General features: G+C 36.3%; 1 protein-coding gene across 6 annotated transcripts in view; it reads right to left on the bottom strand.

Moving 5' to 3' along the window:
- Positions 1–12,234, bottom strand: part of MYCBP2 (MYC binding protein 2) — a 310,827-nt gene that overhangs the window by 17,116 nt on the left and 281,477 nt on the right. For all 6 annotated transcript variants that reach the window (XM_054719873.1, XM_054719875.1, XM_054719871.1 and 3 more), the window contains 5 exons: positions 10,280–10,360; positions 8,513–8,779; positions 7,734–8,017; positions 6,272–6,368; positions 4,596–4,715 (listed from right to left, as the gene is read on the bottom strand). In XM_054719873.1, coding sequence (XP_054575848.1) covers positions 4,596–4,715; positions 6,272–6,368; positions 7,734–8,017; positions 8,513–8,779; positions 10,280–10,360 — 849 coding nt within the window. The remainder of the gene's footprint in view (positions 1–4,595; positions 4,716–6,271; positions 6,369–7,733; positions 8,018–8,512; positions 8,780–10,279; positions 10,361–12,234) is intronic.

Genomic DNA, 12,234 nt, shown 5'->3' on the forward strand with positions numbered 1-12,234 from the left:
CATCATCCAGAACTGCCTGAAAGCTGGCTGAGTGGAAGTCCTACATCTAGGGGAGTAAAAAAGAAAGCACACTGAGACTGGTAGGAGGTGCGGAGGCATGGAATGGGCTGGTCTGGCACCCACGTGAGCCGCCTTTTTAATCAGGAGGGAGATCGTATCCTTTGTATTATCTTCTTCCTTCCATGAATTTGGAAAGGTGCTTTAATTTAATTTTAAGAGTTAGACAGAGGTCTCCTTTTTCCCCATACTATAAAAGCTTTTTAGATATTGGCAGAGAACCAAGATGGCAGTGTAGGTAAATGCCTGTACTCGCTGCCTCCCATAACCACATCAAAATTACAACTAAAATACAGAACAACCATCATCCAGAACCGCTGGAAAGCTGGCTGAATGGAAGTCTCTACAACTAGAGAAGTAAAGAAGAAAGCACACTGACACTGGTAGGAGGTGCAGAGGCACGGAATGGGCTGGCCTGGCACCCACGTGGGCCACTTTTTTAATTGGGAGGGAGATTGTCTCTGCAGAGGCTGCAGGGAGGAGCAAGAGTCCCAGCTCCACACCAGACCCCCAGCCAGAGCTGGGAAAAGAAGTCCCTATGGGCAGTAAGAACTACAGGCTGTAAAAACCAGTGCAGATTGGGGCGGACTGACACACAGGCTGCTGGAGACCCAGCTGCTCTTCTTAAAAGGCTGGCACCATAAATGGAATTTACAAGTTCCCACTTCCTCTGAGCTCCAGTGCCAGGTGAGGCTCTGGGGGACCCAGACTCATAAGAGGAGAAACTGGACTGTCTGGCATCTGGGCAGGAACTTGGGGGCAGCTTTCATCCAGATGGAGGTGCTCGCAGCAATCATTGTTCCTACGCTGGGACCTTCCTGGTTGCAGCGCTGACTGGCAGCCATTTCTCTTTGCTCCACCCTGGTGATTCCCTGAGACCTCACCCCACCCAATTTACAACCCACCTAAACTGTGCCCAGTGGCTCTTGCATATGAACGGCCTGTCCTTTCTCAGGCTAAAAACCTGTCAAACAAGCTGCAGGGAGCCCCAAACCTATCAATAAAAAGGCCCAAGACCTGCACCAGCAACAGCACCAGCCTGCCTTGCTTCACAGCTAGGCCTCATCTGGGCCCTTCCAAACCTGATACAAAGAGGAGGAATCTGCAGATCTCTCTGTAGCTCCTGCTGGGTGGCTCCAGGCAGTGGCTGACTTTGCACCTCCCTGGAGACCCAAGAGCCAGTGTACCCAGTGGTCATTGTGAGACCATACCAGCTTACAACTCTTCACATCTATAAGCGACTCAAGGGGCAGACTCAGTGAGCACCAAAGCCCCACTGAAGCAAGTCCTGCTCCATAAGGGTGTCTCCTGCACAGCAGCTCTCCCACTGTAGTCAAAGCTGGTTCCCATAGCCAGTTGGCTTGGAGGTCAATTCCTCCCATTGACACCAACAGCAATCAAGGCTAAACTACACCAAGACTGGGCACACAGCCCACAAAAGGGTGCACCTAGAGTGTCCATCTCAGGTGATTGGGGAGGCTGAACCACTGGGCCCCATAGGACACCTACTACACAAGGACATTCTATCAACTCAAGGAGACTGAACAGCTCTACCCAATACATAGAAAGGAACACAGAGAAGCAGCCAAAATGTGGAGACAGAGAAACATGTCACAAATGAAAGAAATGGAAGAAAGCAAACTACTGGATATAGAGTTCAAAACCACAGTTATAAAGTTACTCAAGAATCTTCTAGAAACCTCCAAGGGACTTAGTGAGACTTTTAAGGATCTTAGTGAGAAAGCCAAAAAAAAAAAAAAAAATAGGAAAAGCATACACTGACTGACATAAAGAATAATATACAAGGATTCAACAATAGACTAGAGGATCCCAAGAATCAAATTAATGATTTGAAATATGAGGAAGCAAAAAACACCCAACCAGAAGAGTAAAAGAAAAAAGAATCCAAAAATATGAAGATAGTTGTAAGGAGCCTCTGGGACAACTTCAAGCATACCTACATCCGAATTATGGGTGTGCCAGAAGGAGAGAGAGAGCAAGATACTGAAAACCTATTAGAAGAAATAATGACAGGAAACTTCCCCTACCTGGTGAAAGAAATAAACTTACAAGTCCAGGAAGCACATGAAACCCCAAACAAGAGAAACCCAAAGAGGACCACACCAAGACACATCATACTTAAAATGCCAAGGGCAAAAGACAAAGAGAGAATATTTTTTTAAAAATATATTTTTTATTGATTTTTTACAGAGAGGAAGGAATAGGGATAGAGAATTAGAAACATCAATGAGAGAGAAACATTGATCACCTGCCTCCTGCACACCTCCTACTGGGGATATGCCTGCAACCAAGGTACATGCTCTTGACTGGAATCGAACCTGGGAGCTTTCAGTCCGCAGGCTGATGCGCTATCCACTGAGCCAAACCGGTCAGGGCCAAAGAGAGAATTTTAAATGCAGCAAGAGAAAAGTAGTTACCTACAAGGGAGTGCCCATACAACTGTCAGTTGATTTCTCAACAAACATTATGTGGGCCAGAAATGAGTGGCAAGAAATATTCAAAGTGATGACTATCAAGAACCTACAACCAAGATTATTCTACCTAGCAAAGCTATCATTTAGAATTGAAGGTCAGATAAAGGGCTTCACAGACAAGAAAAAGCTAAAGGAATTCATCACAACCAAACCAGCATTATATAAAATGCTGAAGGGTATTCTTTAAGAGGAGGAGGAAGAAGAAAAAAGTAAAGATAAAAAATATGAACAACAAAGTGGCAACAAATATATATCTATCAACAATTGAATCTAAAAATCAAACGAATAAAAAAATCTGATGAACAGGATAAACTGGTGAATGGAATAGAATGAGGGGCATAGAAATGGAACAGACTGACGATTCTCAGAGGGAAAAGGAGGTGAGGGGGGCCGTGGGAAGAGATTAGACAAAGATCTTATATGCATGTATGCATTACCTATGGACAATAGGGTGGCGAGGGCCTGAGGTGGGTTGGGAACTGGGTGGAGGGGAGTTATGGGGAGGAAAAAGAGGAACATCTGTAATAATTTCAACAATAAAGATTAATTAAAAAAAACTAAAAAAAAAAAAAAAAAAAAAGGAATAACTGCTTCAGATGCCACACTCACTAGCAACATAGCCCAAACTTTTTTTTTTCTGCCCTAGGGAAATATTAATTTATCTTCTTTTTCAGACTTCTGAGAATTAACTTAAGCACTATCCACCAGTGTTTATACTTCTTCTCAATGCTGTCACACTGCCCTGCTTTAAGGAGATCTCAAATCTTTTTTGGAAGCACATGGGGACATGAAATTTGATAGGTTACAAATTCCTGCAGATGTCTCATCTGAAGAATGCAATACTACTCTCTAAAAAAGCATGTTAAATTTGTCAGCCCACATGAATATTTTTTTGGCCCAGCCAATATAATGATGTGTAAGAAATATTTTAATAAAAATTTCATAACTTAAATTTTACAATATCCTGTTATACATAATTACTAATAACGAACTACAACATTTGCTAATGACTGATTACTATAATTGTGTTGCATTCATTTCCCTTACACGCAGGTGCACCATTTCTCTCCACTAATACTAGCAGTGAACATTTTAGCAGCCGATTGCCACGTCATTAGTCTTGTACTGACTTGTTTGGTGTGTACAACAGGAAATATTTAGCTTCAGAGAACATGAAAAATAGGTTTATTTGTGTTACACTTACTAATTTGTGCAGTTATTCAGTGTCTGGTAAGTTAATATTCAAGAAAAAATATCAATTTTTATTAAAATGTTCTATTATTTTATGTTAACAATTACTCATTTATTTCAGCCCTTTGTATTCAGCATATCTCTATCGAAATATTCAAGAAAAAATATCAATTTTTATTAAAATGTTCTATTATTTTATGTTAACAATTACTCATTTATTTCAGCCCTTTGTATTCAGCATATCTCTATCGAAATAAACCTACGTTTCTATGAAAATTTAAGCTTTTTTTTTTTTTTTCTGCTGCACACATAAACTTAAACCTTGTTCATTTGGCCCGTGTTAGCCTTTGAGTTTGACATGCTTGCTCTAAAAGATTCTGCCCCACCCCACCGCAGGCACAAACTTTTTGCTTTTTAAAAAAGTAAGACCTGTAAACCTAGTGAGTATGCTATAGGGCTCTATTTTTGGACAACTGGGCCATACCAGAAGTAATAGGGAGGACCTTGTCTTAAAAGGACCTCAGTCTATCACAGCATAATGCCAACATTAAACTTACTGTGAAAGCTATGGTAAATACACCATTAAAAAGATAATATAGTGACATATACGGAAAGTTAGCCCTTTCTAACCCGTATATCCTGAGCTTCCTAACTGATAACAAAAACAAGTGATAAAGAACATTTAACAGGGAATATTAATAATCACTATACTTATTTTGTAATTCAAAAAACCTTCATGCTTTTTAAAATAAATATTTGGTGAAAATAATATGGATTAGGCTGACCTATTTATTCAAACCTATTACTGAAAAAAGAAAATGCAAGGATATAGAACAAATGAAAAAAACCTACCCTAGTTGTTGCAATACATCTTACTGGAGATCTAAATTCTTCCTCCATCTTGGTCAAGGCAATGATGGTTTCTGCAATGGCATTTTTTGTCACTCGGGACCATGCTTCGGAGAGATGACCCTATTGAGCAGGACACAATAATTTAACAAGCAACCAGAAATGTATAGTCATAGTAGCAAATTCTACTCTCTGAAATAACATCTCTCACCCATAAGGAAAGATTTATTTAATGAATTTTAATCAAGGAACATAGTTTTGAAATAAAAATTCTTTACCACCCGCTAAAAAATTCAACTTCTAATCACTATTTTGATGATACAAAATCAAAGTAAATAAATTAGGTTCTCAATACTCTATAGAGTTCAAGGGTATTTCCTTTTACATTTTGATAAATATACAACAGAAGTACTAAGGTTTCTATGCTTGAGAAATTTTTATTATGCAACCTTGTTGCTTAACATGAAATTTATATAGCTAATGGCTTTAGATAAGTATTACTGGAGCTCAAGAGCATAAATGGGTTCAAATTACAACTATCTTAATTTGATTTTTACCAATCACATCACTTTTAATTTATTTATTTATTTATTCTTTTTCCCCAATCACCAGCACTTTTTAATTGCTATAGAATTTAGATGTTCCTAAACAGTTTTCCTAAATATTTCCATCTAGTGAACCTATTGAGAAAGCCTATTTGAGAACTGAAAAAATTCTCCATTTCTCTGATTGAGGAAATGTCCATGCTGTTGGGAAAGTGATAGGATTTTATATTTCCTCAGAATAACTTTTCTTATCTCATATCCATGTTCTATCAATCTTTTAAGGAGCAGTTCAAATTTCTCCTCCATCAAAATGGCCTGTCATCTATTCTACCTCTTAGGAATCTATAATCCGAGTATCTTGCCCCCCTCAGGCTGAACTCCTGGATATAATGGAATGTAAGGAAACTAACGTTATGGAGCACCCAGTAAGAGCAAGGCACTCTAATAAGTAATTCCCTTTCCACACTCCCAGACCTTCCCACAAAGCCAGCATCTAAAGACAGTGGTGTCGGACATTAATAAAGAGGAGTGGTCTAGCTGGTGTGGCCCAGTGGATTGAGTGTTGTCCTATGCACCAAGAAAGAGGTTGCTGACTCTATTCCTGGTCAGGGCACATGCCCAGGTTGTGGGCTCTGTCCCCAGTAGGGGGCATGCAAGAAGCAGCTGATGATGTTTCTCTCTCCTTGATGTTTCTATCTCTCTTTCTCTCCATTTACCTTCCTCTTTAAAATCCATAAAAACATATTATAAAAAAAGAGTACAATTTTTATAAACCATGAAAACTGAAGAGGAGAAATGTCCACTTTGGGGAACTCATTTTTTTTCTTTTTGTTTCAGAATCAGGCTAAATTTTAGGGTTCAAAGAATATATACTTATTGTTTTAAATTCTTGGAAGACTTATGCTACAATTCTCAAGTAAATGAACTGGGAAGCTTTAAATGAACATAATTTACACAACGGACAAATTTATAACTAAGATAAATGGTGCAACAGTTAACCTATTAAACAGAGCCTTTAAGTAAACCAAAATAATACTAATGTACTTCTATTAATTCAGTAAAATAAGCTGCTTGTTTTGTTAATAAGATTTCTACTGCATTTCACTGACAAGGAATAGGAGGATGGGAACTTACTGCTGCCATATCCTTAATAAGTTTAATGATAATCTCTGAGATCTGAGTAGGAGTTGAGCCCTTCATCCACCAATGACTTTCACCTCGTCGAATATAACTACAAAGAAAAGTCAGCATTTGCAAACCAGTCAGTGATAGTTACAGATGAATTAGATGAAAACTATTATTTCAATATGTAGCATTTTAATTGTTTAAATGATCCAGTCAAGTAAAGCCTTTTCAAAGAATATTAATCAACACATTACCCATTACCTGTGTCTTCGACATCAAGAGAGTAGCTATGCTAATATGTGCTTCCTTTGAAATAATTGTTTATGTATTATTCATGTATGCATCTTCTAGAACAGTGCTATTCAATGTATATCCATAGTCCACAAACTCTCTGTCCACATAGAGATAATAAAGAGCTTGCACCAGAATATGTCAACTACATCACTGAGTAAACTACTGTTGAGTTCAGTTGGCATTTCTTTCCTTAGCAAGTCTATGGAGATAAAGGAAGCAATATGCTGATTTACATTCTGAAGTTTTTTGCTTAATATCATGGATTGTCTCTTTTACTAGCATGTTCCCAATTTTCTGATGTAACACACATTTCTGGAATAAACACTTGCATATCTGTGCACATGTATGGATACCTCTGATGGAAACAATTGTAGAAGTAGAATTGGTAGGTCAAAAGAAATGCATATTATAAATATGGTGATATGCTATGAAATTGACATCCAAAAAGACTGTAGCAATCTACATTACATTAATAAAAAAATGCCTATTTCTTAATAATGCTGCCAATGCAAATATATTCTCTATTGTTTTATCTATATTTCTCTGATTACCAGTGAAGTGTCTTTTCATTTGTTTCCTGGCATTTGTAATTTTTCTTCTCTGAACTCACTTTTCTTGTCATTTATCAGTTGTCTTTTTCTCATTGATTTGTAGTCATTCTTCTAATATTATGCCTAATAATTCATTGTCCACTATATAGATGTTAAATATTTTTTCTAAGTTAGTGGCTTGGAAATTGTCTATCAATTAATTTTCATTTTTATGTAGTCAAATCTGTGAATCTTTTCCTCTCTGACTTTGGGGTTCTGTGTTTCATTTAAAGTTTTCCCAAATTGAAGATTACAAAAATATTCTTCTATGATTTGTCCTTGTAGAATTAAAAGAAATATATATAAAACTCTAATTATTCTTGTTTATTTTTGTATATGGTGTGAGGTAAGGGCCTATAATTATTTTTCTACTTGGGATTTATCTCAAGGTCATATATTTTGCAGACTCTTTTCCCCACTAAGCCCAAAATGACTTTTATATACAGCATTCTTTTTTTATACATGGGTCAGTATATATGGCTTTTATTTGGTGAATAAGCAAATAAGATAGAATTTGACATGTCTTAATTCTCCAAACAGTAGCTCATTCTGTTCTATTTTAGTATAAAACAGCCACAATGACCAACCTGGAATTGAAAATCATTGGAAGGGTAACTGTTGTAACGCCTTTGCCCACGGTGGTTCCAGCTGTTCCTGTGATGGTGGTTCCTTTGGCTTTGAGCTGTACTGTGAGGGCTTTGGCAATGCATCCTAGAAACATGTCCAAAATACCTAGCTTATTCCAATCTCCTTTCTCTGTTGAGTGAATGATATCACTGATATCTGCCGGGGGGAGAGATTTCACTCCTATGATGCTGGCCAGACGATTAGGCGTCACTTCAGGCAAAACTCGTCTTAGTAAGGAGGTCACCTGGTAAGAAAAAGAAAAGGAAAGAATTCCATTTAAAGATTGGTGTTTTTAAGTTTCCAACTTTTTAAATGAACATAGCTGCCATTCTATGACTTCAAATATTTGAGAAGCACAGAAATATGATTTCAACACTATTTTTTAAAAATTTCCCAGATGGTAATTACCACTTCAGGGCAGCAAGAAAAAAAGATGTCTTTTATTTGGTTAGGATTAAGGGAAAATTCAATTATAGCTCTCAGGGTAATAAGAAACTCATAGCCAGAACACTTATCACAACAGCACATTAGTAAAATAAACTGTATTTTCCTCTTCCATATAATCATCACAATGAGTTAAAAATAAAAAGCATGGAGTTAAAATACAATCCAAAAACCTAAAACATAACAAAATAAAACAAAACTGATAAAGTTCGGTACTTTACTAGTTTAATTTTCAACAATGTTTCAAGTAAGAAAATAAGCCAAAAGGGTAGTGGTATGATGTATGATCAGTCACCTGTCTCTGGACTCGAGGGGATGCTGTGTGGAGCAGTGAAAAGAGATCCTGGAGCAGAGTTAGCTGCTGAGCCAGATACTGCCGGCCCACATTAGAGCCACTCAATGCTAAAACCATAGAGAGCAGTTCAAAGCAGTAAGCATCAGAGGAGGCATCTTCATCACTGGGCTGAGAATTGGCATTTTCTTTGCTTGATATGGCATGTTCCCATTCTTCACGAACTCTGGTGGCTTCCATGCGAATAGCCTGGACTATGTGAGCACATACCTATTTAAGAGGTGACATAGCAACATAAGGAAAACGTAAAAACATATTTGTAAGTTTGATTTACTACTCCTAGTTTTCTTATAAAAAGACAAGAATACCAGTATAGTTGATACTCAACTTAATACTCTTCCTCCCAGTTAATTCTATATCATACCATTCTCTCAACTCGTCTTAAAAAACATTTTTTTTTTAAAAAACAACTAGGAGAACCATGATTAAAAATCTGAATATCTAAATCAACTGATATGAAGAATCTACTTATATACAAGTTACTAATGCCCCTGCCTATCGTTTAAGATAGAGATTTTCAACTGGTGTGCTGCAAGAATTTTTAAAACATGCAATACCTGACTATTTAGTCAGGGGCACTCACCTCTTTTCCCTTAGATTGCCAAATAAAAATATAACAGCCACACAACAATAGCTGTTTGGTGTGAATAAATCAAAATTATACCTATTTTTTTTTAGATCCACAAATAATACATATTTTGGTGTGCCACAGAATGTTAGTAATTAATTTATGTACACCACGAGATGAAAAAGATTGAAAATTGCTGGTTTAAGACCTCAAACACAAATTACCATATTTTATCACTCCTAGTAACTTTATTGTAACATTTAAATTCATAATGTATTTTATAATTAATGGCATTCACAACTTAATACGCAGCAAATTTTCTTTTTAAGTGATATATAAAATAACAGTACATTTTATAACTAAGATTCAACAAAAAGCTGTTAAAAAGAGATAAAGCACAAATAAAGTTGTCATTTATTTAATGGTATTTAAAGTTAAAATAATGGGCTAATTTGTTTTTTTAAAATATATTTCTGTTGATTTTAGAGAGGGAGGGAGAGAAAGAAACATCAATGATGAAAGAGAATCATTGATTTGCTGCCTTCTGCATGCCTCCCACCAGTGATCAAGCCTGGAACCCTGGCATGTGCCCTGACCAGGAATGAAACCATGAATCCCTGGTTCATAGGTCAACATTCAACTGCTGAGCTACACTGGCGGGTCAATAATGGGCTAATTTAAAACCAATATTTTACTTGACTTTTGAAGGGCTAATTTTTATGTTATTTGGGCACATTTGAACAATGTCATGCTACTTCCCAATCCTCTCACAATTAAAAATATTAACACTGGTTTAGTTAATATAATTGCTCAGCAAAATAAAAAAAAAAAATCAGGCAACGAAAAAAAGGTGGTTAAAGTAACACAGGACATGCAAATGAAATCTGATATAGTTGGGCATTTGTCACCAAAATGAAATAATCTACCTGAAAATAAATAACAAAGAGCAGCAAAAGTAGGAAAGTTAACACTCAAAAAAGGACTCTTTAAAGTGATGCAGGTATGCCAATCTACTCTTTTCTCTCTAGAAAAAGGCAGATATATTCTGCAGGATCTATAAAAGAGTCAGCATAAGAAAGCCTTCATAGATTTTGGAAAATAATAAAAAACTGATGAAGACAATGAAATGGATCTGAACCAACCTGTTTTTGTAAGTTAGTCAGTTTACTCCTGCTGAATATGATTCCAACCATATGTTCTTTCAGGTCGGCATCTGACGTTGCCTTTACATAGAAAAAGGAAAAAGAAAAAGCAAGCTCTTTGAATAAAATTCGTACATTTGACATTTTAAGTTATCAAAATAAAACATGTGGGACTACATCACACTAAAAAGCTCTGCACAGCAAAGGAAACCATCAATAAAATGAAAAAGCAACCTAATGAATGGGAAAAAAAATCCGCAAATCATGTATCTGTTAAGGGACTAATCTCTAAAATATAACTCAATAGCAAAAGAACCAAACAACTGATTAAAAAACAGGTAGATCTGAATAGACATTTTTCCAAAGAAGACATACAGATGATGACCAACAGATACATGAAAAGGTGCTCTACATCACTAATCATCAGAGAAATACAAATCAAAACCATGAATGAGATGCCACCTCACCCCTGTTAGAATGGCTATTATGAAAAAGACAAGAGTAACAAGTGTTGGCAAGGATGTGGAGGAAAAGGAACCTTTATGCACTGTTGTTGTTGGGAATGTAAATTGAATGTGTGTGTGTGTGTGTGTGTGTGTGTGTGTGTGTGTGTGTGTGTGTATACATATACATATATATTCTTATTTAACTTCACAACAACTCCATAAGGTAAAATCTGATGTTCTGCCTATTTTACAGGTAAGAAAACTGAGACAAGGCACTCTTTTGCTTAAAGGCTCTTTAAGACAGGAACAAAACTACTAACCATCTTGGAATTAACTGATATTTATAGAACCCCATCACAGAACAAAAACAGAGCTCCTATTTTTTTCAAATTCATATGGACATTCACTAAAACATATCATATTATGAGCCAGAAATAAAATTTTAACAATTTTCTTTTCGTTCTATTCATTAATTTATTTATTAAATATTTTTATTGATTTCCGAGAGGAAGGGAGAAAGAGACAGAAACATCGAATCATTGATCGGCTGCCTCCTGCATGCCCACTACTGGGGATCGAGCCTGCAACCCGGGCAGGTGCCCTTGACCAGAATCAAACCTGGGACCCTACAGTCTGCAGGTGGATGCCCCACTAAGCCAAATCAGCTAAGGCTTAACAATTTTAAAAGGACCAAAATTATACAAAGTATATATTTTTATCACAATGGAATTAAACTAGAAATTAATATAGAAAGCTATGAGGGACATCCCCAAATATCTAGAAATTAAACAAAATACTTCTAAATATCTATCCAGGGGCCAAAGAAGAAATCAAAATGGGAGTCAGAAAATATTTTGAACTGAATAAAATGGGGGGAAAAAAGCCACACAAACACACACCACATCAAAAATTGTGACACTCAACTAAAGCAGTAGTTAGAAGAAAATCACAGCATTACTTGAGAAAAGAAAGGTCTCAAGTCTATGCTCTATGTTTGGGTATTATAAAACTAGAAAAAAATCAAACCCAAAGTAAACAGATGAAATGAATAATAAAAGAAGATATACCACCACAGATTCTACTGATATTAAAAGGATAACCAGCGTATATAATGAACAACTTATGCCAATAAACTCAGAAAATTAGATGAAATGGACAAATTACATAAAGAACTACCATAGCCCCACTCAAGAACAGTAGATAACTTCAATAGCCCTGTATCAATTAAAGAAAGTAAATTTGTAGAATAATTTCTTGTTGCTACTTAAAATACTAGCTAAATCATATAGAAACAAATGAGTTTCCTTATTTTTTAACTTTTCTCATAATTTGTGGCTTTTTAAAATTAGCATTACTGAGGTATAGTTCACATACCATACTATACCATGTCATTTGAAATGTGCAATCAATGGTTTATAGCATATCCACAGATATGTGCAATCCTCACCACAGTCAACTTTCGAACACTTTCATCATCCCATCCCAAAAGAAACACTGTACCATTTAACA

Source organism: Eptesicus fuscus, chromosome 8 (assembly GCF_027574615.1).
Source record: "Eptesicus fuscus isolate TK198812 chromosome 8, DD_ASM_mEF_20220401, whole genome shotgun sequence".
Classification (NCBI taxonomy): domain Eukaryota; kingdom Metazoa; phylum Chordata; class Mammalia; order Chiroptera; family Vespertilionidae; genus Eptesicus; species Eptesicus fuscus.